Below are 27,335 nucleotides of genomic sequence, written 5' to 3' on the forward strand. Positions count from 1 at the left end.
TACTGGAAGTATATTTCTCGAGGCATACTGTGCGAGCACCCAGTCAACATAAGCCTTCATGTGCAACCAGCTTAAGAGACACATTCAGACAGTTTTAACAAAAGGCTGCTCATTTTTTACATTTTTTTATTTTACCAGCTAAGGCCCACTGAGCTGTATAGCTCTTTTTCAGAAGCGACCTGGCTACAAATGATAGGCCAATTACGTGGCTTATCATGTGGAAATGTATAGCAGCCAAATACTATAAACACATGATTCTTAATGTGGAGGAAAAACCGGAGGACCCGTGGAAAAAAATCCCTACGACCACGGGAAGACAGACATGCAAACTCCAAATATACAGGCGCCAGGGTCAGGATCGGGATCGAACCCATGCCCTGCATACCAGGGGATGTCCCTTAATCCTGATAACAGACGTGTCAATGTGCAGCGCAATGCCTGCTACTTGGCAGGAGAACCATTGCGATAAGGTGCAGTACATGAAACTACACCCAGCACCAACGAACTGTGTCAGAGTGCCGTACAAAAAAATATCTCTTGTTCGTTAAAATTCATCGGCAATAAGTAGGTTTTTCCTTTCTTTCTAAACATCAGAAAGTAACAGCAGTCAGACGCAGTCCATGACCAATGGAGCAGTCCATGACACCTACAGGGGAAGACCCTCATGGGAATAACAGCGGTACGAGACCAGCTACCGGTCCGCCACACGTCCAGAAATGTCTCTACTAATGAACGTCAAATGTTCACCCTCTTTACCTGAGATGTTATTGGTCTGCCGTGGTGCAGCAGCAATGAGCACACTCAACCTCCTCCAGCTGCCCGCCTCTTGTCCACTCTGCGCTATGAATGGGTTTGCCAGAGTTGATCGGCAGGTCACGTGTGGTGGGCCCCCTCGGTACGCCCACCCCCACCAACACGTCTGGTCAATGTGGAAGAGTAGGCCAAATATCCTCTATGGAGGGGCTCTCGAGTTCCCCCCAGTGGAGGCCCTTCTGCCAGCAGTGGCGGAAGCGAGCGGTTGCATAGCTGCACCTGTGCACTCTTTAATTACCCGTGTATTGTTTACCCTTCAGCCTGCTGCCGTGCGGTTTGTCACCATAGATTATCTTATGAAGGAATAAAGTGCATTTGACAATTCGACAACGAGCACATGGGTTTAATTTCCAGCGTAGTAAAATAGAAAAAAATGACAGCCCTTTGCTAAATCCACTGCTGGATGAAGGTCCACCGTGTTTTTGGTCACATGGGTTGCTTCACCAGACCTCACCAATTTGGTCAGTATGGGTTGGTGAAGGGGGCATGCTTTGCAATGATTCAGATATCACTCCGAACATCACTGTATCTAGGAAAGCCTCAAATGAGTCTGAAGATGTCTTTTCATGAGGCAGCAACTAGGACTCATTGTCTAATCCACGGATTACAAGGCCGCAGGTCTCTGCCAGGTATACGAATGATGCGTACAGGGCGCAAACTGGCACACAGCCACGTGACCGTGCTCTCGCTTAGCTTCATTCACGTGTCTACACCGAGCTGCGGAGTTCAGTACTTGATCAGGATGGCGCTGAAGTAAATATCTTAAGCCGTGGGCTCTAGGAGTATAACATTGAGAAGTGACCAGTCCACACTCCAAACGTGGGGTTAAAACTTTACATTGAAAGCTATGGACACCTCTTTGGAGTTGAAACCTGGTGTTGTCCTATTTAAAAAAATACACTTTCATAAAAAAAAGATAGCAATATCTCTTAGCTTTATTGGGACATTGTCAGCTTGCAAGTTTTCCCTTTGTGACTTACATCCCTACGATGCATTAAATATCTAACAGCCTATTTTAAAAGATTCTCACAATCTGCCTATGCGAGCATTGGCGTGACAGCAGCAAAACGGTGACAACAGTGATGATGACGATGAGATCAAGATGGCAAGAAATGAGATCAGATAAATTATGGATGGGTATATATTATAGTTTTAAAAGAGACGCGAAGCCTCGTAAATACAGAATGAAAACAAGGCAACAGATGTCCGGCCACTCCGCACTTAATTGTGTGGAGCAGAACACGCAGGGCAATCCAGTAGTCATAATGAAAGCCCGGCCAATGTTCTCCCCAATGATTGCTTTAACAGCCAACAAGTGGAGTAGAGGCCTCAAGCTGTGTGAAGGGGCACCAGGTGATGGTGGCCGTGTGAGTTCAGGACAGGACGGTGCACACGCATCACCCTGTGCAGCCTACCATCGTTCCCTCGTACAACAAAGAGGCCCTGACGGGTTCGCACATTATCACACTAGGGGGGAGTGGTGGCAGAAATAATTAAACTCTTGCGCATGCAAGCCGCTGCTGCCATGCCCCCAGTTCGCCATAGCCACGTACACTTTCACTGCGTTGCCCCGAACGGCACCGCTGCGCAATGGCCGCTCGGATATGAAACCTGACAGATTATTGTCTGGTGACAACTCTTAGAAAGAGATAAATAGTTCGCTGCCAGTTCCCGCCAACTCGGCTATATATGCATCTCTCGGGTACCGGCGAGATGTGTATAGCATTCGTAGTTTGCACCCATAGCTGAAATGAAGTTCTGGAGGGCCAGCTTTGGTCGTGCACATCTGCAGGCGCTGAGAGAGGATGAAATATTCTAAAAGTCTCGGGGGGGAAAGGCTCTTTCAAGAACTGCTGCTTCATTTCCGCATCATCATTGCCCACGGCAGGCCCTGCCTTAACAAAGCAAACGGAAGAACAACCATGCAGGCATTTAATAGACCTCACCGAGTCCTTTCCCATCGCACGTACACCACTGGGAACTGAAATAGCGTAGTTTGATTCTACATTAATCGCAGCTAATTGAAAATTCCACGACTCAATTACTCTGGCGAACAAAACAAACGTTAGTGTTTTACATTGGTGCTTGGGAGGGAATAAAAAAATGCCTTTGCTTCTGCTAAAATCCCACGTCAACGTGAAAACCCCCATGGAAGCCTATCCAGCAGCTGGTACGTGCATGTAAAACCGAACTTATGATCCCACGTAAATGGCTTAGTGCACTGGGATCAGCAGGCCGGGCCCTCAGCCTTCCCAAGAGGCCGCAAAACCCCAGGTTTTGCGAGCAGTGCCCCACTGGCACGCAAGCAGGCTTTTATACACAGCTACGGTTGTGGATCCGTGAACGTCTTGTGTTTAATTAAGTACCATAAAGTTGTGGCTTTTTATTAAGGGGGTGTTTTAATACAAGCGCGGTTTACGGTTACCGCTGTTTTGACATTAGTACACTGGGGTGAGATGGGGGGGCGGAACTTGCACGATGCGGACAGAACGCATCGTGACAATCCGTGCCGTGCCCCGTCGTGAGCGCCACTCAACAAATGTCGAGGCTCTTCCTGTCAAGTCGCGGGCACGCGGGTCGGGCCATCGACTCGCCTCCACTCGCGTTCGTCCTCCAGGGAGATGGGCAATGTCAACAAATCCCGTCTTACTGTGGCTCTTGCGCAGGAAGCTTAGTGGACTAACAACGCCATTAAAATCTTCGGGGCCTAATATGTATGCATATATGTATGTTGCACTTCTTTCACACCGTACGTAGCCAAGCTTGCTAATCAGAGGTATGGGGAAAGGGCAACAAACTAAACACAACAAGCAGTTCTAAAGAAAGTAGTTTTCAATTTATATTTAAAAGTGCATAGCTCCAAGTGTCTTCCTAATATTGGAAGGAAGAGTGTTCCAGACGGCCGCAGAAGTGCATCTGAAAGCGCACGATGCGGTGACTACCGTCTTTGTTCGATGGTCGTCCTAAGCTCCAATCAAAACTGCGACAATTCTGCCGCAGGCAGTGATGGACGATGGCAGTACTCACCGTGTCAACGACGATGACAGCAAAATGAACTATGCCATATGTGCCCGTACTGGTCATTCAAATAATGGTAAAAAACTGAAGTAAAAAGTATTTCTGCTTATTACGAATTCACAATATGGCGGGGAACAACCTTGGAATGCCATATGTTGCGGTTTAGTTCACACAGACTGGATCATTTTAGAAGAACCTGGGGAAAGTCCTATTATTCTCAAATTCCCTTAAGTGTGACCCTGTCCCAAAGGTGCGATTTGTGGAGGAGGGGGCATTGGGGAGGATTTCCCTGGCTCTGCTTTTTCATCCCCGGGACTGTAGTTTCACTTGTCATCCCCGGAGGGGATAAATATATCTCCCTCACAGGAAATATTTTAAAGTGACAATGCCAGGGTTGAGCTTAGAAAACACTGGAATGGGAGACTGCTTGGAAATAGCAGATGTTGTTGGGTTTGAGGATGGCCGTGGGGTTGGCCAGGAGATGGAGGTGCAGCAATGGATTCTGGGAGTCTCGATCTATGCAGCACTTTGAGCGTCATTCCACTCCTCTGTGTGGTGAGTTTTCATCGTTTTCTATGGATCCCTCCGACAAGAATCCAAACACTCATTATTCTAATTGGGCAAGCAATCCGATTGTAGCAGGAGCCACTGGATGAGTGTTGAGACATGGCGAGGCTTGCCAAGGTAAAATGCATTATTATTTCAAAGTGCCGCCTATAACACACGAAGGTAATATCACCTGTTACGTGTTAAATCATTGTCATTTTCAGTAATTTGTGTCAGTCATGGGGACTGTTTGACCATACTTCACCACACTGGTCAGTACAGATTGATGAGAGCCTGGCCATTGTACCCCCCCCCCCACCCTTCCCTGCTGGGAACCTCACATCACACAGCCGTGCCAGTCCCCTCACAACATCGCCGATACAAAAAGAAGTGTGTTTACCTCACTAGGGGCTGTGCACAGCATACATATAAAGACAGAGGCCAGGCGATGATGCCCTTCCGCACTTGGTGTATTCCCGCAAGCCACCACTTTGTGCTCGTGAGGCTCGGCGTTCAGAGGCACCCTCCTCTGCCTTTGTCCATCTCAGTGAACGTGGCGTCCAGGGGGCAGGCCTCCCTGTGCGTACGAAGGAGACTCGCGCGCCCTTGCACACAGGGCCGCAGGCATCAACAGCACCATCTGTAACGTGCTAATTTACAATCCTTCTGAAGGCCTGATGAAACAAACACGAATCCGGCGGCTAACGGACATTTCCTGCACGCGTCAGGCTACTATCAACCATCCAGCAATTTTTGACAGACCACCACGGACCACATTGTTTTTTCAAATTTAAAATGACTCTAAATTGTGAAGTCCTTAAGAATTCCGCGCACCACTTCTCACCACGAGGAACAGGTTGGGAGGCACTCTTTAGTAAACACCCATAACCGGCTGAACCATTCACTCGCAGGCGAGGGATCGCAAGAGCGAGACATTCACAAACTCTCATCAGACTTCATGTTGACACGAGACAGCATGCAAGCCCGCGTGTACGTACCGAGTTCTCGCACTGCTTACTCTGTTGCGGTATGACATCGGTGTGATCGACGCACAGCGACGGAATGTGCAGCATAAGCCTGTGTCCAATCTTAATTTGAAGAGGAACGGCCCACTACAAATGATGTTGAGTTGAAAGTGTGGTCAAACAACAAGCTACAAAATACAAACTCAGGCTCAAAAATTAGTTTGGAGAAGCAAAGTACAATTGCATCATTGTAGAATAACTTTTAAGACAATAATGAGATTAAGAGAAACCTAATTACACGTCTACATCACAAAAAACAGAAAGGTTGTCGTGAATATATATTGAACATCAGGGACACTTTGTAGAATCGTACAAAGATTATCGATAAATAAAGACGCACTCATTTGTTAAGACCTCTTTCATGTTTTGATTACACATGACAAAAAAGCCTTACCAGATGGTCTGCTCAGCCCTGCGTGCTAGCTTCATTAAAGTCGAATGCCTTGGAATACATTCCAGGCCACTTAATTTAATGAAAACATCAGCTCTCGTCTCAAGGCAGTTTTGTAAAACTGAAATGCAGCAAGAAGTCACTCATCCACAGCTTTGAAGCGTTGGATTGAAGGAAGTGGCGTGGCAGATGTCATCATCTTTGAGCGCTTACAAACCTCCTTCTCGTCCCCCTGGCATCTTAAAACAAAGCCACGGGCATTCCCCAGGCAAACTTCAACTCACCACTTCAGGTAGGAAGAGTACAGACTATTGACAACACGCAGCGACAGATTATACGGTGCATGAAATGGACACCCATCAAACGCGTGTCAATTAGAATCATGTCGTTGTAGTCGCATGGAAATCCACTTAGATTATAACGAGGCATCTCCTCCTGCCCACCAAGAGAGTGAGAGAGTATCGTCGGTGAACTGAGTGATTGTCAAACTTGGTGGATTATGGTACAGGCTCTTTGACGGTTCGTTGTGCCATTGCTCGGCCATCTGTGGCTGTGGCGCAGAGAGACCAATCAGAGAGACCGATCAGGGAGACCGATCTGATCCACGCGATGTGAGAGACCGATCAGGGAGACCGATCTGATCCACGCGATGGGAGTGTCTCGTTGCTATCATTCGCACTGCCTCTTAGGACGTGCACGAGTGTTTATCCGAGTATGAAGACAGATTGACTTTTTTATTGATTGAGCGTCAACATTAAAACCACAAAACTGTAATAAAATCTGTCCTCAGCATTAAGCTTCGTGTACACACAGGGGGGTTGGGCAGGACGCGTCGCAAGAAGGGTATTGGAGACCGATTGTGAAGGACGATAGCCAAGGAAGGGTTCGCGTCCAAGCGGTCGTCAACCGAGGAGATGGAGTGATCAAATCAGCTCGTGCGCAGGTGCTAGGAATTGGTTCCTTGGTATCTGTGACAAGGAGCTTCGTACCTCATCGGATTTCCACAGGATAAATAAAGATTATGAGTCTGAAAAGGATTCTGATCTGATGGCTTGTCATATCGCAGGGGCATTGCAGATGGAATTATAGCTGAGGGTGGCCTTCATCCAGCAGTCGATTGATCGTGGTGCATGATGAGGATGATGATATGCAAGGAGTTAACAACACATTTTTGGAATGAGACAAAACATATAGCACCAGCATAATGTTGGGCTTGTTTGATAAAAATGTGGTTATTACTGAATACAAACTAGTCACATATGAACATTTCAGATGAAAAATATCATTAATAGGCATGCATGTTTAATGTCACGTTTTCAAAACGTCGTGATCAACTCATATCACGACTGTACTCATATGCAGTATATCAATAGCAATTAAACAAACAACCACAATGCCACGTGCAGTTCCAGCACATGTCACCAGCAAGGCTGCATTGAGACGTGGGTTGGTGCACGCGGTGTCAGCCGGGCACACCCGGGCTAAAGGCTTGCGTGACTGTGCATCGATTTTGTTCATTTTGCAAATTCCACTCGTGTTTGTTAAACACTCAACATGTAGGGCCATTATGAGGAAGAGCAAATGAGTCATTTGGTGGAGGGAGCACACACATTGCCCTTTTATTTCCAAGTGTCCTGGGATTGCATTCGTATTTAGAAAAATATTTAAATGTAATTTCAGCCATAATAAAAGCACAACGGTTATTTTTCATATAGACAAGGGCGTTTCAAGAAGTGTTTTCATCATGATGAAACTTACGTCAATGTGTTTTGGGTAAAAATTGCAAAGTAATTGGGGCATCACCCTGATACTTGTGTGCGCTATTTAGTTTTTTTTTGCTACCAGATAACAACCCTCTAATGTGATCACAGATGGTCGCCCAGATCTTGCACAACTGCACATTAGCAGAGCAGGAAGTGTCTTGTGTCAGTCCTCTGAATACAACAAGGTTATTTGGGGTGCCACAGTGGCGAGATGCTAACTGCGTTGCCTGCTCCGCAGGAGTGCGTGGGTTCGATCCCGATCCCGACCCTGACGCCTGTATATTTGGAGTTTGCGTGTTATTTCCGTGGCCGTGTGTATTCATCTCCGGGTCCTCTGGTTTTTCCCTTAACATTTTGATTCAACGTGCGTTTAGAGTATTTGGCTGCTATAAATGTCCACGTGATAAGCCACTTTGTTGAGCGATCACTTGTGGCCAGGTCGCTTCTGAAAAAGAGTTGTATAGTTCAGTGGGCCTTACCTAGAAAAATAAAACAGTTTACAGTTTTATTTAGCATGATACAAGGGAATGATGACGATGATGCAAGCTCGTGATGCCTGTTTTTAATGTTAGACAATCCTTTCGTCCTTTCATCAAATTAATAGTGCAATAAGCTGTAAATTACCACGCTGCTTTCATACCATTCTATCAAACAGAATCAATTTATAAAATTATGTTACACAACCCCTGAGACCTCTCCTCTCCTTCTGAATGATCAAATTATGCCGAAACCTTCAACACATTCTAATTCTGTTCTACGCCAATGATATTACACACTTGGTACACTCTCTGCCGCCCTCATTTCAAAATCAAAGAGCAATCTACATCATTCAAATTCAGCATAATCTCTTTATATATCTTTAAGGGCATCATAAAGGCCAACATCTTCTTGTGAGGATAGAAACATGTCGACAGCAAGTGTCGTGTGTAACTGGAAACAGTCCCTTTTGGAGCTGACGTTCACACAGATCTCAGCTTGTATGTCTGTGTTTTGAACTTCTATCGCACCGTACGTAGTCAACCGTGCTAATCAGACGTGGGGGTAAGGACAACAAACTAAACTTAAAAAAGCCGTTCTACAGAAATGAGTTTGTCAATCTCCATAATTTAAAAGTGCACAGCTCCAGTGGCTTCTTCATTTAGGAAGGAAGAGCGTTCCAGACGGCTGCAGAAGCAAATCTGAAAATGCGCGATGCGGTGACCGTCTTCGTTCGATGGTTGCGAGGATGACCGCAGTTTGCGTGATAGTTCATGCTCCTTGACATCAGCAAGGTGTTGTGGTTCATTTGAAGCAAGCGCCTTGTGTGTGATGAGTGCGACCTTCCATTGCATTCGTTCAGCAACCGGAAGCCAATGCAAGTGTCGACGACGCCCGTGTAGGTGCAGATATGTCACAAACAGTTAGCCGCCCATCTGCGGCTCGGCGCGCCTTGTCACGTGACCTCGTCGTCGTCATCACTCTCACGAGTAGCAAAGCCACCGACATCGACGTCGTCATCACTCTCACGAGTAGCAAAGCCACCGACCTCGTCGTCATCACTCTCACGAGTAGCAAAGCCACCGACATCCACGTCGTCATCACTCTCACGAGTAGCAAAGCCACCGACATCGACGTCGTCATCACTCTCACGAGTAGCAAAGCCACCGACCTCGTCGTCATCACTCTCACGAGTAGCAAAGCCACCGACATCGACGTCGTCATCACTCTCACGAGTAGCAAAGCCACCGACCTCGTCGTCATCACTCTCACGAGTAGCAAAGCCACCGACATCGACGTCGTCATCACTCTCACGAGTAGCAAAGCCACCGACCTCGTCGTCATCACTCTCACGAGTAGCAAAGCCACCGACCTCGTCGTCATCACTCTCACGAGTAGCAAAGCCACCGACCTCGTCGTCGTCATCACTCTCACGAGTAGCAAAGCCACCGACATCGTCGTCGTCGTCACTCTCACGAGTAGCAAAGTCACCGACCTCGTCGTCATCACTCTCACGAGTAGCAAAGCCACCGACCTCGTCGTCGTCGTCACTCTCACGAGTAGCAAAGCCACCGACCAACCGTCAGCGGCGAGAGTCACGACAAGAGGACCACGACGATCACAGCGAGCCAGGATCATCGTGCTACTCAACTTGACTCTACAAGAACAACAACTTCTTCTCAACTCGCAAATGCGTAGGTCACATGACTGGGGCGCCTCGACTGGCTAAGTGCCCCGGGCCTTTGTGTTGTCCACGGTGTAGGCGGTGGCGGCTTGTGTGGGATATCTACCTCTGCACAGACGCCAACGCTGATGAATAAAAAAGAGCCGGTGGCGATTGCGATAACTCACTGTTTTCCACTGTAAATATAAATGCATTGTTTATCCAATTTGGAATCACACCCATAACCTTCGCGTGTCCAGGGAAAGCCACATAGGATCCTACATTTTCGACTACATCCTCTTGAAGGAATCATGTGGTTTTAAGCATACTTGATCATTATTAGTTTATTTTCAAAAAATATAAATAATCCTGTAAAATGTTTGTACTTGCTTGATCTGGTACCGTGTGATGAGCCAATAAATACGCGTGCCGATCAGGTCCCATTCAAAGCAAAACTCGGACTTAACCGTCTCTACCAAAGCAACCTTGAAACCCTACGAATAATAACGAACGAGTTCCGTCACCTTACTAAAAATAAACAACGTCAATTGGCTCACCAATGAACACAGAATTTTCCTTAAAACAAAAACAAAGCGCAGTCGTTGGATAGTTTGAAATAAAAATGTGCACAGCATCAGAATCGATCGATTCCAATCCTACTTTGGTGAACGGTAATGGTGTTTAATCTGTCCGGCATTCGGCCACTGATTGTACAGGGGACTGTTTACCAGTTCCTTGATCCGTGCCAGTACGGGAGAAACGACTGCGAGCGAGGGGCAGGTGGAGGTGTCGGGGTGTGGGTTGGGGAAGAGCAATGGCTATGCACAGCAGCACCAGCGATGGGAAGAGCGTCAATATTCAAGCTGTTACAGTTTCCACGTGGGAAGCGAGATGGGAGAGGACTACGTCGGTGGGGGATGCATAAGTGAGTATATGTGGGACAGAGGTGGGATGCAAGTAAAGTTGAGTACAATGTACAATTTGATTATAATTAAAATGTGCATGTAATCCAGATGGTAAAACAGAACTGGTCTGTTATAAGCCAATGTCGGTTCTGAAAATGTCAGAACAAAGTAATGCCTAATGTCTCACTTAAATAACTCAGTTGTTTAAATATAGAACTATAATAATGTTTTATACAGCGTCGTTCATGCAAAACCGCATCTCACAGTGTTTAAAAAAAAATCCATCATCAATGCAACATTCTGCCTTTGTAGACTACTGACGATAAATTTAGTTAAAATAAATTGCTCCCTATATCCAAGCCCTGGCGTGTTGTGGGCCATCTTTAAGCTGTTCCAGAGAGTAATTGTGAAATATCCTTAAAGCTGTCGGCAAACCTCAGAAATTATAACATTTGGAATGGTTGTGACCGATCACTCGAAGTTTTATTTAAAAGTTCACAGTTAACCACTTGCCATTTTTTTTTAACATCGTCAAACGATTCATGGCTTTTTTGTGCACTGTAATTGGAGAAACTATACAATTATAATTTCTATAGTGGTATAACCTTTCTCTTTTTTTTTAAACACATATAAAGTACATAAGTAGGATAACTTTTTTCTCTTTAAAAACAACAGTTATGAAGCAAAATACATCGCATTGAAGTGTCCTTCTGCAATGCGCACGACGTCACATGTTCTGTCGTTTTGCTCCCATCCTTATGAAATTCAGTCTAAGCACAAAATTGCAGAGTACAAAGGAAACACATATATTTCAAAGTAAATTCTATCGACACACAACATGAAAAATGACAACCAGGTATAAAGTCGCAAAGCATTTAGCATAATTGGGAGCATTCTGGATAAACCGTGGAAGTTAAACGTGCACACTCACGTGAACGTGGCTGGTGCAATCTTCCGCGAGGTTCCTTTCCCCGTCTCTCACCATCATCATCATCATGACGGTCACCTTCCCCCCATCTCCCAGGCTCTCGGACCCAAGGAGGTCATCGCCAGAGCTCTTGGCGGCCAAGTCGGAGAGTTCCCGTGCGGCGCCCGCGGGCACGACGGCCGCCTGGCACCCAAAGTGATCCTCGAGCCGGTGGTGCGGCATACGCTCCTCGTGGCGTCGCTGCTGCTGCTGCGGCTGCGGCTGGCGCTGCTGGTGGTGGTGGCGGCGCAGGCTGCGGTCGTTGTCGCCCGCGCCGCGCACCTCGAAGCAGTCGCACGCCGCGTTGCGGCAGACCGACTTGGAGCCTCCGCACTCGGCGACGGAGTCCCCGGGCTCGCGGGCGCACGGGGGGCTCGGGCCGGCCTGGCCGGGGGTGCGGACGGTGGCGCGCGCCGACACGAACGTGTTGGCGGCCGGAAGCTCCTGCACGACGCCCGGGAACTCGAGGGCGGCGCGGGGGCTGTGGATGACTGGGCTGGGCCCGCCGGGCACCGCCGGGAACTGCAGGGACGGCGAGGAGGACGACGCCGACGGGGAGGAGGAAGACGGCGGCGGCGACGGCGGGGACGGCGAGCGCGACGGCGCCCTGGGGTCGGCATCGCCGCCGCCTTCGGGCGTCAGCGGGGGGGGGACGCGGAGAAAGGGGGGGGGGAGAGTCACGGGTCGACAACGACGGCTGCGGAACGGCGGCGAGCATCGCAAAAGGTTGCGATAGTAAACTGTGAAACACTTTTTTTATTTTACCAAGTAAGGCCCAATGAGCTATTTAGCGACCTGGCCATAGATGATAGCTCAACGAAGTGGCTTATCGTGTGGAAATTTATAGCAGCCAAATATTCTAAACGCGTGATGTTGATTCTAAATGCGGAGGGAAAAACCGGAGAACTCGGAGAAAAATCCACGTGACCACGAGGAGAACATGCAAACTCCAAACGTACATGCGAATTGTGCATCGAGATTAATGGGCGTTGTTGGATGTGTAGAGAGGGCGTCATGAAGTATACGTTGTAATGGTTACGGTAAAGATTAGCACCTCCTATTAGCACGGTTGGCTATGTACGGTGTGAAAGAAGTTCACCATACATACATATAAAGATGGCGTAAGGTTTTTAGGGAATTGACAGTGATGAGGATGATGATGATGGAGAAAACTTTTTTTTTTGGAAATGGCGGTTACTTAAAAATAATGTAATAACTATGGTTAAAACTTACAGGTGTGAGAATACATGGAACAAAACTAGTTTTAATACAGCTGCAGCTCACCAATACGTATGTTAAGAAAAGACCCCACTAAAAACCTTCTTTCAGCTCACGACTTCCAGCTCACGTATAACGCATCCCCTCGACAGTGATGGGTGTAAAGCAAGAGTGATGGATTTGTTTTGATAATGAACAAAGAGTAGAAAGCTTAACTGATATTGCATTTCCGTGAATGAAAAAAACAACCTGTTGTAATAGGTATGATGCAGAGTACTATGCTCGTGTGAATAAGTTAATTTTAGATTGGAATTGGATAAAATGACTATATCATCACAAAAATGAATTTAATTTCAAATAGCCAGCGCTGCAAATAATACATACAGTACTCAACTGTACGCTGCATGCAAATTGTGTCGGTTCTATTTGGAAACACGGTCGAAATGTTTTTCAATTCCTGGTGCAACATACATAAATTGTAAATGAGTATCGATTTACTAACAACACTACAATTATTTCTAGCTTCATTAAGTAATTGGTGGCAATATGACATCAATATAACCAGGGGCACTAAAACATTTGAGATCATTGTGGATAACAAGGAACAGCTTGGGATAACAAATCATTGACTTCTACAAATGTTTAGAATGTATAACATCTTTAGGAACCGTTTACTTATTTCCATCATTGATTTGAAAGCCATCTCAGGCAATTAGCAATGGACTCCTGGTGACATGCAGATACTGTGCAGCAGTCACAAAAGTGTCACTCGTGGAATGTCACTAATCAGTGACACGTACGTGGGTTCAGTAAACATTTCGAGGATTCAACCCAGGAGTACATCACTAAGTGGCATATGGAAAACACTGTTAACCAGGATTTTTTTAAATTATTGAATTCTTATCAAGCCCAGTAGTATATATACAGGGTGCTTCAAAAAATATTAACACTTATATGGGACTATCGTTTTTTAATTAAAAAATAACGAATAATACATCGTAACATGATAACAAATGTATGCTAAGAGCTTAAAAAAGTCAAAGAGTCTCCACTTGTTTGCCATCGCTGTCAACGCATGGCCTGGAATCTTCTCCAGGTGGTCTCCAGAGCCTGGAGGCACATGTCTTGTGGCATTGTTGCCAATTCTCAGAAGTGTTTAAAAAAATTAAGCACCCTGTATCCAATTCCTATCAACTGTGCCTCTCTGGCCTCTCTATTCTAGTCTGGCCTATGTAAGCAATATGTTCACGAGCTTAATGCTGACGTCTGAGTTCTGCAGCTATGAGAGGGCTTCAGGAGCGAGAGAGAGTCAGAGATTTCGCGTCGTTTTTCTCTTCCTACTCCTCCGGTGAAGGAGCCCAGACTAGAGCGGTTCACTGCCAGGTTCACAGGGCTGGGAGACAGTGGCCTTCTTGCCGTGGCTCCACCTGTGTTTTTATGTTGTGTTCACAGACACCTGTGTTCACATATACCTGTGTTCACAGACACCTGTGTTCACAAGCCAACGTTTAATGTACCCCAGCAAGCATTCTGAATTGGTGTGCATTTTGTGTGTGTCTCTATCTATTGGTGAGCCGCGTCCTGTCTCGTAGACGTTGATTATCAATAATTATCACGGCTTTCCTTCCATTTTGGTCTGTCCATGATGTTTACTTAACAACTTTGCATTAAATACCCCAATTTTCATCCATTTGTTCAAATTTCTATAATCTACCGTCTTCCTTGGCATCTTGTACTCATCATTTTCTCACGTCAAAACATTCTGCGTATTTGTATTTTATTAACTTAAAAATCAAATGAGGATTGTGGCAGTGCTCATTTCCCATTTACAGCCCGAGTCAGTGATGGAAATTCCACATTTCTATGGAGGGGGGTGGCAAGTCTTTCCATACGACAACCCCGCTGTTACTTTCCCTCAAAAGTGCCACTCGCTCTCCCGCTGAACCACCAAGCTGGATTGATTACAATCGGCTTTTTAATTGGATAGATTAATCGCACACACATCAATCCAAATGAGATTTTTTTTTTTTACATGTTCTCAAAAAAATACGTGAAAAGTACAACGTTAACATTACACCATATGTATGGAATATTTGACATGAAACGCCATTATTTTGTGGATATTATGTTCCGCTGCCGAAACACAATCACAATTATCGCTGGGACCGATGGAGAGGAGCTCAGTGATGAGCAGACACCAGACTCCACAGCTGATAATGGACATTATCACAATGTCCTTATTCTATGTAAACGGCCAAATACCGATGTTTAATGTATCCAATCGTATTAGCCACTTTGCTACTAAGCTCAAAAGCATGAATTCCTCAGCTCTGGTTGTCTGTCGGTCTTTCTGTAACATGGTTTTGCTGCTATTATGGACTTGTCCTCGAGAAAACTGCCCACATTGATCAAAGAGTTGTCCAGTGTTTGTAGAGGGCTCAAATATATATTCTTAACTCGTAGCACGGGAACAATACGTGAGCGTTATAACAATGTGAGCCTTAAGAGGGCACTACGAGGCCGGGCACAATGTCAAATAACCTGAGATGATAATCTGCGGTAATAATCTGAGGTAATAATCTGAGATCATAATCTGAGGTAATAATCTGAGGTGATAATCTGAGGTGATAATCTGAGGTGATAATCTGAGGTGATAATCTGAGATCATAATCTGAGGTAATAATCTGAGGTAATAATCTGAGATCATAATCTGAGGTAATAATCTGAGGTCATAATCTGAGGTGATAATCTGAGGTGATAATTTGAGGTGATAATCTGAGGTGATAATCCGAGGTGATAATCTGAGGTAAAAATCTGAGGTAATAATCTGAGGTAATAATCTGAGCTAATAATCTGAGGTCATAATCTGAGGTAATAATCGGAGGTAATAATCTGAGGTGATAATCTGAGGTGATAATCTGAGGTAAAAATCTGAGGTAATAATCTGAGGTAATAATTTGAGGTCATAATCTGAGGTAATAATCTGAGGTGATAATCTGAGGTGATAATCTGAGGTGATAATCTGAGGTAACAATCTGAGGTAATTATCCGCAAAAGTGAACTTATGGTAGGGGAATGTATTAAAAAACACCGATTTATGTTTGTACAAGGCAGTATTTGTATTTTCTCATATGACACGGTTGTTTTTGCTCTTGTTTCTATTTCCCTCACTGCTGTAACTTAATTTCGTTTGCTTTGCAATTTTATGGCCCAGGTCGCTCGTGTGAACGAGCCTGCTGGTCTCTTGAGCTCTCAGCTGGTTATAGAAAATTAACTTGAAACTATGACATCATATCGGCACGTCAAGATGAGTCACGTTTGCTCACCAGGTGAAAGCCTCCGTGAGGTTCAATATCTTGACGGGCTTTCCATGGCCCTCGTGTTTTAGCACAGATGTTTATAAAATGGAGAGTATTTTAAACATCTACTAGAGGCAGTCAAGTTTTAATGCACAAGCTCCGAACTGCTTCTATAACGTTTTTGTTTATTCTGTGAGTTAGCAAAGCAGGACTGGCATATCACTAATGGCTGCGGTGTTATTTCTACTGGATATTGCAAAACACACGGTTCTTTGTGATGTTGTCAAGGACTATTATTGTTGCTACTACGATGCTGTTACGTTTACGAGATGAAGCGAGGGAACTTGTGAGCGCTGAGAGGATACACGCAGCCTCGTGGCAGGAATAACTTGTCATAGCGAGTGGCGATATGGCCGCGGGAATTAGCCGAGCGATTGGAGGGAGACAGTGGGACGGAGAGAGGTAAGGCTCAAAGGGGAAGCATGAGGATGGAGACAAGAGCAGGGGAGTAGGGGATGGCAGGCATGGACTTGGGTCAGCTGTGGTCATCGTGTGGCACGGGTGTCAGGTTCTCAGAATCATCACAAACTAATTATCCTGGAGAAAGGTTCTTTATACTCGGGGAGTCGGAGAACGGAAATGGAAAGGGAACGTGGTGCAAATGAAGGGACGTGGGCACGGAAGTAAAAATTAAATGATTGAGGGGTATAGAAGATCAACAATGGCCGAAGGGTATGTGATGGAAATGCGAATAGTTGATGACATGGTGCAGTGGGCGAGGGTTAGGTTGGTGCATTGAGAGTTGGGGCCTTGTGGGTGCCTGGTGTGAGGAACGTATCCAGAGCTACCTGTGCTCTAAAGCAATACCATCACCTAAAACGTTTTTGTAGTAGGGCTATCTATGAAATGGCGAGGCTAATTTGGCCAAAGATGGTATATTATCGACAATACCGTTACTTCACTTTGTGTCAGTATAATATAATAATATAATTATAATGATGAAGAGCATCTGTCTTTAATTTTTTTTCAGAAATTTGGATTTATGCATACTCAGTAGAATCATCCAAATATGAGATCAGAATGTTTATTTATTCTGATGAGATCCTCTACACCATAGAGATATGTACAATTACGTATACAGCGAGAGTGTTTTGGAATGGATGTAGGTTCGAATAAGGGTTTATAGTCCGGTACCCGGAGATGCATGGAGAGGAATGGAAATTAAGGGTGACTCATGCACATATTTACCCAGAGCAAGACATATGAGCACTTTACAAGGAATTGTGTGCAGGCTCCAGGAGGCAGGTAGAGGAGAAGACGGAGGTCTTTAACCTAAATTTAACCAGCATCCCAGAGTATGTGGGGCAGATGGTCGGGGTGGGGGGGAATGGATGAATGTCAGGCCATCGAGGGTGACTGAGAAGAAGGGACCCATTAGAGAGAAGCAAGCATTCAGGCAAGCCTGACTCTGCTGATGAAAACACTGTACGATGAAACCCGTGCAGAGTTTTCTTGCACAGAATGGATGCTGCTGAAATTACGGCCTCCCAGAAGGCCGCGGGGCCAATGGGTCACAGAAAAAAAAGACTTACATTTTAGTTTTAAAAGTGGAGGAATGTGCATAAAGGAGAATTATTGTATGCTCGTTTCTTCTATTACTAGAGAGAAGGTGTTGGTTTGAGACCGTGCTTGTTCAAGGGAAAAGCGTGAGGACAAAAGCTGAGAGAGCTGAAGCGAGGGAAGTAAACAGGAGCAGTACAACTGCTGTAAGATGGAACCATAACGGATTGAATCGGAATCATACAATTTCCGGTGGACTTCTAATGGACTCTCGGGATGAAAAAAAAACATATCCCAGGAAACAAAGTTCCAGATTTAATACTTGTAGTAAGCAGGAAGCGAAACGTCCCAGACCAGACAGAATAACAGTGGACATCACCAAAGAGGTAGAACCAGCTTTTGGCTCAACATGATCAGACCTATTACCGTTTATGCAGAAACGATGATGTCACATTAATTCCTTCATTCAAAGGACACAACGCTGATATACAGTTATGCTTTGTTCGGAACAATGAAGAGGCCAAGCCAAGCAAGTGGGCAAACTGGGTTCAGAAAATGTGAATATCAAGTAGCATTGTGCTAAGGTATTGTCGACTCTGGAAAGGAATTTGATGCAATGTAATCTAAAATGCATTCATCGAGCGCCTCACAAACTCAAGGTTTCAAAATAAATGGATATTTGTAAATAAAAAATGAACAAACCCGTTTATAAAGATGGGACAGTCTAACACTGAGATTGGATAAAGTAACAAAATACAAATCAGGCAAGGAAACAAACCGTCCCCAAGGCTACTGACAGCGACATTATATTGGAGATACAGAGGCACAACCATAAACGGAGAAGAGATTAACCGCCTAAGTTGCTGATGACAACAAGAAATGTAAATAAATTACGGGAAAGTGATTGAAGGACTTAGCAAAGGAGGCTGCAGTGGTCGGCTAACGTTACATTGGAGCACAACAACAGCCATGGAGAAATATTTTGCTTTCCAAAAGAAAATCTATGTTTTTGAGGGACACAAGGATTTGCGTATCTAGGGAAATTATCGTGGGCAGGCAGGGATACAAAAAATATGAAATTGAGGTGAGAGAGAGCATGCTGCAGGGGTTTTGGAACATTATATTTGATATTGAAAGGCAACCGACCAATGTGCATGTATGCCCTGCTATAACACGTGGATGTGAAAAATGGATCGTGACAAAGAAATGTTAACAAAAAATAAACACAAAGAAAGTATGGAGAGATGCATGCTGGGAATTACACTGAGAGACGAAAATATGAACACACGCATAAGGAAAAAAATACACGAATATTAGAGCCATCATACTGATTGTAAGTGAGCGTGGACAGTACACGCCGCTGCAAGGGGATGATGGGAGACGGTACGGGACTGGTGATGAAATAGCACCCAACGTAGGGAACAGGCCCCGGGAGATGCTCGCGGTGGTGATGGAGCAGCAATAGGATGAGGCAATCTACAGCAACGAAACGGACTGGAGGCTCAAAACAGTGAGGGATTGCGAAAATGTGGGGAGGCATTCGTCCAGCAGTAGATGGATCATGGCTGTCAATCATGATTACGATGATCGATGATATTCCATCGTCTCTTCCTGACCATTCACTGGACTTCAGAAAGCCTAAAAATATATATCCCAAAACTGGATGAAGAATAATTGGCAATATTTGAGAAAATGCTTTATTTCAAAAGCACCACACATCATTAGAACCGCATTCGTTCCTAGCCCAGGTATTGACATCTACAATGAATAAAAATCAGTTTGTATGTATATTGAACTTCTTTCGCATCGTATGTAGCCAACCATGCTAATCGGAGGTGCGGGGAAAGGACGACAAACTAAAAAAAACCCAAACAAAAATGTCACATGGCATGACATGGAGCATGTTGGTCAGCCTCAGAAAGTGATACAAAAACTCCACAGGGTTTGGGACCCCATCTGTGGGTCAGAGACCGCACGGTGCTTGTGAATGTGAGCATTGTACGGATGAATGCAGCTCCTTACCCTGAGCGGTGACCCCATAGACGGAGTGTCCATTGGGGCCGGCCCAGCCTCCCGGGCTGTCCACCGAGCCGCCGTGCCGCCCGCGTGCCTCCATGGCGATGCTGAAGGCGACGGCCATGCTTCCCCCCTCTTCTCGGCGACGTTCCTTCCTCTTGGCCTTGCGGCCGATGCAGCCTCTCGTGCTTCTGCCAACGCCTACGGTGCGGGAATGGGAGAACACGCACGCGCGAGTGTGAGTGCGTGCCGATCTGGGCCCGGCCCGGACTGTCGTCGCGATCTTTCTCCACTGTCAAACCATCTTTGCTCTCCCACGGTGCCAATGGTGGTTCTTAAACTACTAAACTGAAACTATTTTTTTATTTTACCAGGTAATGCCCACTGAGCTATATATATCTTTTTCAGAAGCGACCATGCCACACATGATAACGAAGTGGCTTATTACGTGGACATTTATAGCAGCCAAATACTCAAAATGCACGTTGATTCTAAATGTGGAGGGAAAAACCAGAGGACCTGGAGAAAAATCCACGCGGCCACAGGGAGAGAGACATGAAAACCCCAAATATATAGGTGTCAGGTTTGGGATCGAATCCACAATCTCCTGAAAACCAGGCAAGGTAGTTAACATTTCATCATCGTGGCGTGGTAGTTAATATCTCACAACTGTATGTACAGTCTTAGGCATTACAGTTGTAATGCTTTACATATTTCATTTACCAGTATCCACAGATATTAATGGCCAAGAATTTATGGTGCCAGGACTCCATCTCAATGCGCCAACCACAATCGCCACCATTCCTCGTACGCACGAACGCACGTGCGCGAGACGTGATGCAGCTCATCGTCAAAAGTTTACTATCGAAGCGTAATGACGATCAAGTGCGTAATGTTACACACTGTCGCAACATTGACCGTGACGATCGCTAAACACCATCAGAGCAGATTTTTGTACGTCGTTTTCATCGTCGCGTCCAGAAACAACGCGGGCGACCTCGTCAAATGTGTCCGCGTGATCGTCGGCATCGCCCTCACTCGTCGCGGATCGCTCATCGCGGGGTGTTTCGTGGCAGACCCCGAGTGTTTCAGCCGCCGCTCGCTCAGCGCAACGAGAGTGGAGCACCAAACGGCAGTGATTTGCAGACACCTCGCGCGACTTTACTCTGCATAAAATATGTGGCGCAAGCCATTAAAATAGTGACTTGAAACCTCCTCCAGAACACATCATGGGGAATATTTAATATCTTACCTTTAAAGTAGTGGTTTTTTTTATTCATGATTTTTAGAAACTAGAACAAAGCCATAAACCAAATTAGGGAAATAAAGTGGCATTGCAATTAAATGCAAAACAAATTCAATAAATGCATTGTTCCATGTATAGTAACATGCTGTATGTATTATACACATATAGTGTTATACAGATATAGTATTACATACACATATAGTACAAAAATCTAGTATGAACCCCATTAGGCGCAGTGCTGCATTGCAGGATCATGGAAGGTGGCCGCCACTTGGGAAAGTCTTCATCCAGCAGTGGAATGAACAAAGCTGCCAATGATGATGGTGCTGACATGTATTTATCTTTTATCATCTGTAATTTCGAGGGATTTATTAAACACTGGAGATTATATACATGCTTGCTTTTTGTTAATCTTGCTATTGTTTGTGTAAATGTTTTTGTTTGTTTTCATGTATTTACTTCGTGCATAAAGCATATTTAGATTTTTGTAAATCTAGCCATCAATGAACATGCATAACCTGTGAATTCACCGCTATTTTCCCACAGCAGGTCATCAGAGTTCATGAAATGTTTTTTTAATAATTTACCCGTTTCCTGTCTGTAAATCTGCGTCGTTTCCATACTTATGTCCCCACGAGGTTTGATAACGAGCGTGTGTGTCTGTACAACGAATGCTTACGTGATGTACAACAGTCGACACTGACTTCAGTGTGCCTCCAACTGGCCACTCTCTGTTGAACAATGGATAAATGCTCAGGTCAATCCCAAATAGATTGGGGGCATTCAACCCCTTAGTATCCAAGTGGTTTTAGATGGAATTATTGATTTTCTGTTTTTGTTATGAATGACTTTTAAAGGGTGTTTAGTGGTTTGCTCTGCGATGCTCACACGACTGGGGCACTGTGGCATGCGGTGATCTACTTTGTTATTGAGGAACAGATTCCTTGCCCAGTCGCTGACACCGCAAGGTTGACGACATATGCACTCAAGACTTCATTTGCATTACGCTTTGGAAAACCACGCATTCACTTTGAATGCGTGCTGTTTTTTTGTTCCGTTGACGAACGCTTGTTTGGTATGTGGCAAGAGGCACATCCGGGGCAAAATTCATTAAAACGCTGTACACAAAGCCACCGTGGCACCGTCGGCACGGTAACTTTGTTTCACGAACGTGAGGCTCCCACGGCAAGTGCCGGTGCCGATGTTCCACCGTGCCGAGTGCAAGCGCCCTTCATCGCTCCCATTATGTCGACATTCCCAATGGGGGGGAACGGCTTTGGCACAATTACCCACGGGAACAGGGGCTCAGCCATCAGTCACCGGGCGCACAATAGAACAACGCAACGAGGCAGTTTATTTCCAAAGCTCTCGCCGTGTCTCCCGGGCGCGGTGTGTCCACCTGTTCTGAATATTGGAAAGGCATCCGACGGTCAGGACAAGTCGATACAAAGCACAGAGGTGACCCGTAGCGGGAGCGGTTAGCGCTACGCCGCGCTAGGAACCCGGCCACCCGGGTTCGATTCCCGTTCACGGCCAACACCATGAGTGACGATTATCTGAAACGGTCATGGGCCTCCCCTAAGTCGACTCAGCCTCAAATTAGTACCTGGTGCGGTGTGTAAACATCGCCATTGAGGAGACAAAGGCGGTCGGGCGTGGTGCTGGCCACCCACCCCCTCGTGTATCGTTCCGGCCTTCATAGGTGCTCGCTAATAGCAATTGCCCCGACAGTCTGGTAAGTCTTTGGTGTGTGTGTGTGGGTGTGTATGTGTGGGTGTGTATGTGTGTTTGTGGGTGTATGTGTGTGTATGTGTGTGTGCCCAGCCACCGCATGCCTAAACAGCTTCTGTTCGGCCGGATCGAGGGGGCTAAACGGGCGCGGCACGGGCTAGAGATGAGATGGAGTGATGTGGTACAGGAGGACGTGGAGCTGAGTGGACTTGCCGATGACTGGTACCAGCGGTGTCAAGATCGGCCTCAGTGGAGGAGGCTCGTGAAGGACGCTACTGGGCAGTTGGAGGCAGTCGCCCTCCAACAACAACGGAGGGCGGAGGAGCGACGCTCACAACAACGAGCGGAGCGCCGGGTGGCTAAAGCACAGCAAGTTGGCACAGTAGGGGGCACAGGTGGTGCATCAGCCAGTCATCTCAGTCATCTCGGTCATCTCGGTCAGTCGACCCGTGGCACCTGGGTCTGCCCCGTGACCTCCTGCCAGCGGGCGTTCGACACTTCACGTGGCCTCAGGGTGCACATGGCCTGGCACAAGCGTCGTGGTGACGTCACCGCCACTTAGTGGCGAATGGCGGTTGTTGTTGTTGTTGTGTGGGTGTATGTGTGTATGTGTGTGTGTGTGTATGGGTGTGTGTGTGTATGGGTGTGTGTGTGTATGGGTGTGTGTGTATGTGTGTATGGGTGTATGGGTGTGTGTGGGTATGTGTGGGTGTGTATGTATGTGTGTGTGGGTGTGTGTGTGTGTATGTGTGTGTGTGGGTGTATGTGTGTATGTGGGTGTGTATGTGGGTGTGTATGTGTGTATGGGTGTGTGTGTATGGGTGTGTGGGTGTGTATGTGTGTGTGGGTGTATGTGTGTGGGTGTGTATGGGTGTGTGTGTATGGGTGTGTGGGGGTATGTGTGTATGTGTGTGGGTGTGTGGGTGTGTATGTGTGTGTGTGGGTGTGTAACGGCATCGCCTGCAGCCCGCGTGGCGAGCAAGGCAGCAACGTTCCAGCGAAACGGAACTCACGCAAATGCCTTCTAGGTTCATGTTGCTGAGGGTGAACGTGAGTGCAAGATTGATGTCTACCGTATATAAACCTCTGCAATGAATCTTGTTGTATTTGCACTTTTACGAGTATACTAAACTCAGAAGAATAAAGACACGGAATAAAGCATTCATGTAAACACGCGATTTTGTTGATGCTCAGCAAATATCCAAACATTATAAAACTGCTTAGCTCTCGAATAAAGGCAAGAAAAATTGCTGAACAAGGTTGAAGGACGGTCAACACTACATTTTACACACCTTCGCGAAATAGCTTTCAGTTGTGCTCTATACATTATATACATGTGAAGCACAGTTGCTGAGCGCGTATCCCAAAGGTTCAACAACAATTCCAAGCGGCCAGCAACAAACAGCGCCATGAAAGTTCTAAGAGCTTGGGGGAAAGAGACGATGCCAGGGAGTGCCCAAGCGGAGCAGTGCGAGGAAAGAAGCAGAAAGGAAAGTGAACTGCTGCGTGGTGAGTGGGTGGGTGGGTGGATGGGCGAGCGGGTGGATGGGTGAGTGGATGGGTGAGTGGGTGGGTGAGTAGGTGGGTGAGTGGGTGGATGGGTGAGTGAATGAGCGAGTGGGTGAGTGAAGAGTGGGTGAGTGAACGAGTGTGTGGATGGGTGAGTGAATGAGCGAGTTGGTGGGTGGGTGAGTGGGTGGATGGGTGAGTGAATGGGTGAGTGAATGGGTGAGTGGGTGGGTCGGTGAGTGGATGAGTGAGTGGGTGGATGGGATGAGTGAATGAGCGAGTGGGTGGGTGGGTGAGTGGGTGGATGGGTGAGTGAATGGGTGAGTGGATGGGTGAGTGGATGGGTGAGTGGGTGGATGGGTTGAGTGAATGAGCGAGTGGGTGGGTGGGTGAGTGGGTGAGTGAGCGAGTGGGTTGGTGGGAATCGGTGGCAAGCGGTTAGCGTGCTTTGCTTCGAAACTGACAACCCGAGTTTGATTCCCGTTCACGGGTAACACCAGTGACGATTATATGAACCGATGCTGAGCCTCCCCTAGGTCGACTGAGCCTTAATTGAGTTCTAGATGTGGTGTGTAAACATTGCCACTCGGGAGACAAAGGCGGTCGGGCGGGCGTGGTGCTGGCCACCCACCCCCTCGTGTGCCGTGCCGGCCTTCATAGGTGCTCGCTAACAGCACTTGCCCCAACAGTTTGTTAAGGCTATAGGGGGATCTTTGTCTTTGTTGTGCGGGTGGGTGAGTGTGTTGTGGCCTGCAGTGTGGTGGTGGTGATGAATGCTCACAGTGTGGATGGGACTAAACGGTCTGGTTGCCCGAGTCCTCAACGTGGATGAATCAACGCGTGAAGTCCATGAGAACAGTCGCCATGGTAACAGTGGTAGAAGAGTGACGAGGGGGTGACTGACCACTGGAGTGAATGAGTGAGTGCACGATCATCAATCACCATGACCGCTGTACGTTCAATCTCATCAAGTGCAGTGAAGTTTGAATTGGTCCCTTGCTCCTACCTCGGGAATGACAACAGCAATCCGCATTCGGCCGAATATGTGCCGTGTATAGCACTAATAATTGTTTGGAGTTACAGATGAAGGATTTGGCGTAGAAATAAAACCAAGCTTCTTCGATGCATCCTTAGCCAGATGAGTGAAAGAGCCATTACACGACCGGCCAGATGAGATTATTGTGCAAAGCAGAATAACGGGTTCACTTTGGATACGAAAATCATTGTTAAACATTAAAGGAGGAACTGTGGGATTTGTACTAAAACAATCACAAACTAAAGATTTAAATTTTACCGTCCCAATGAGCAATATAGTTCGTTTTCAGAAGTGACCTGCCCACAAATGATGACTCAACAAAGTGGCTTTTCATGTGGGTATTTCTTGCAGCCATTATACTCTACATTTATAGTGGCATGTGCTATTATCTTTCGCTAAAACTTCACCATATTAGTTAATTTATAATGTAATTAGGCCATTGCCCAAAACGTCGCCTATTATAGTTTTTTTCCCTTTAAGGCCGCAAGGTGTTATTGACAAATGTGACAAACAGTGATGATGGACAACATTAAATACTTAGATAAATCACAGACTGAAAGAGGTTTGTAGGTTTGACCCGAACTCTGACGATGCCTGTTGTAGATTTGGATTGTTTATATTCTCTTCCTGTGGCCACGTGGAAGGGTTTAGCTGCTCGTTGTTGCTGTATTTGTGTGTACCACTGCCAACGCAGCAGGAGCATAACTAACTAATGTGAGCGAATGCGAGTTCTCAAACTCCAACAACCTTTTGGAAGCCACTCAAGCTCCAAAAAATTTAATTTACACACTAATCATGAATGCTGCTCTACAAAACACAAACAAAAATAATACTCTGAGGCTTCAGGGAATGGGCCTTCTAGAAATAGAAGATCATGTCCACTTTTTTTCTCATATTACCTGTGACCCTGATGCTATAATTACAGGAGTGGGCTCCACTTACTTAAACACAATGGGTGGCACAGTGGTAACACTTGTGCCTCACAGCAACAAGTGTCCGAGCTTGAGTTCTGACTCCGGCTCCTTTCTGCGCCGCGTTCATCTGTTCAGTCTCCCCCTGTTCTGGACGGGTCTCCTCTGGGTCCTCTGGTTTCCTCCCAAAGCGACAATTTCATGAAATGTCACTGAATTGGCCAAATCATCCCAACTGTGAAAAATTGCCGACAAATTATTCAAATAGCAAGACGCAGAGAAACATCACCCCCTTGTCATTAAACATTGGCAGGACCCTCCTGAAAACGAATATTGAGACTCGATGTGGCTTTCCTGGATGAACGAGCATCATAATAATGCATATAGAATGTATAAATGGCCCGAAATCTCGAATCCTGTTGCACAATCCCCAAGTGCTCACAAGTCTCACGAGTCTCAATGGCTGCCCCGATATCAAAATCGGAATCCGATGAGCTATGAATTTGTACTGGTGGAATCCGATGAGCTATGAATTTGTACTGGTGGAATCCGATGAGCTATGAATTTGTACTGGTGGAATCCGATGAGCTATGAAGCTATGTTCCACACATGTCCAGTTAACAAGCAAGCCGCCTCTTCCACTCCACCAGCAGGAGCTCTGCAAAAATACATTCCACTCGTGCATCTCTATGGGACCTTTGTTTTGCCAGTTTGCATGTTTCACCACGACCAAGCGTGGTTAATGCAGACTTCACGCCTTCCCATGGGTGTCTGTTTGGTCTCTGAACATCTTAACACCTCCTGTGTTATTGCCAGAAAGGGAAAAGTCTATTCTTGTTTTCATCATTTTGATACCGGCAAAAAGGTCCCATAGATATAACTGCTCAAGCCGAGCTATTGATACCTTGACATTCGCCTTTGCGCTGTTTGCCTTCTAGAGTCCTCTGGTCCGACACTGGTGAGACGAGGCATAACGAAGGCTGTCTCTGGCGTCAGCCAATCAGTTTCAAAGACAACGCATACATTGTCAAAGCATGTTTGTTTGCATGTTTTGTCACAAGCATCTGTGATTAATGCAGATATTATTCCTTGCAAAAGGTTTCTGTTTGGTGTTTGAGCATCTTAACACCTGTTTTATTGCCAGAAAGGGCGAAACCTATTCTTATATGCTGAACTTTTTCGCACCGTACTTAGCTAACCGTGCTAATAGGAGGTGCAGACTTCAAACCTTTGCATTGCAA

At 46.1% G+C, this 27,335-nt stretch overlaps 1 protein-coding gene across 4 annotated transcripts in view; it reads right to left on the reverse strand.

The window, feature by feature from the left end:
* The window catches only part of LOC144947215 (uncharacterized), a 718,459-nt gene that overhangs the window by 96,758 nt on the left and 594,366 nt on the right, over window positions 1-27,335 (reverse strand). For all 4 annotated transcript variants that reach the window (XM_078876412.1, XM_078876409.1, XM_078876411.1 and 1 more), the window contains exons 5-6: window positions 19,668-19,862; window positions 11,533-12,197 (exon numbers count right to left, since the gene is read on the reverse strand). In XM_078876412.1, coding sequence (XP_078732538.1) covers window positions 11,533-12,197; window positions 19,668-19,862 — 860 coding nt within the window. The remainder of the gene's footprint in view (window positions 1-11,532; window positions 12,198-19,667; window positions 19,863-27,335) is intronic.

The sequence above is a fragment of the Lampetra fluviatilis genome, chromosome 44, assembly GCF_964198595.1.
Source record: "Lampetra fluviatilis chromosome 44, kcLamFluv1.1, whole genome shotgun sequence".
Classification (NCBI taxonomy): domain Eukaryota; kingdom Metazoa; phylum Chordata; class Hyperoartia; order Petromyzontiformes; family Petromyzontidae; genus Lampetra; species Lampetra fluviatilis.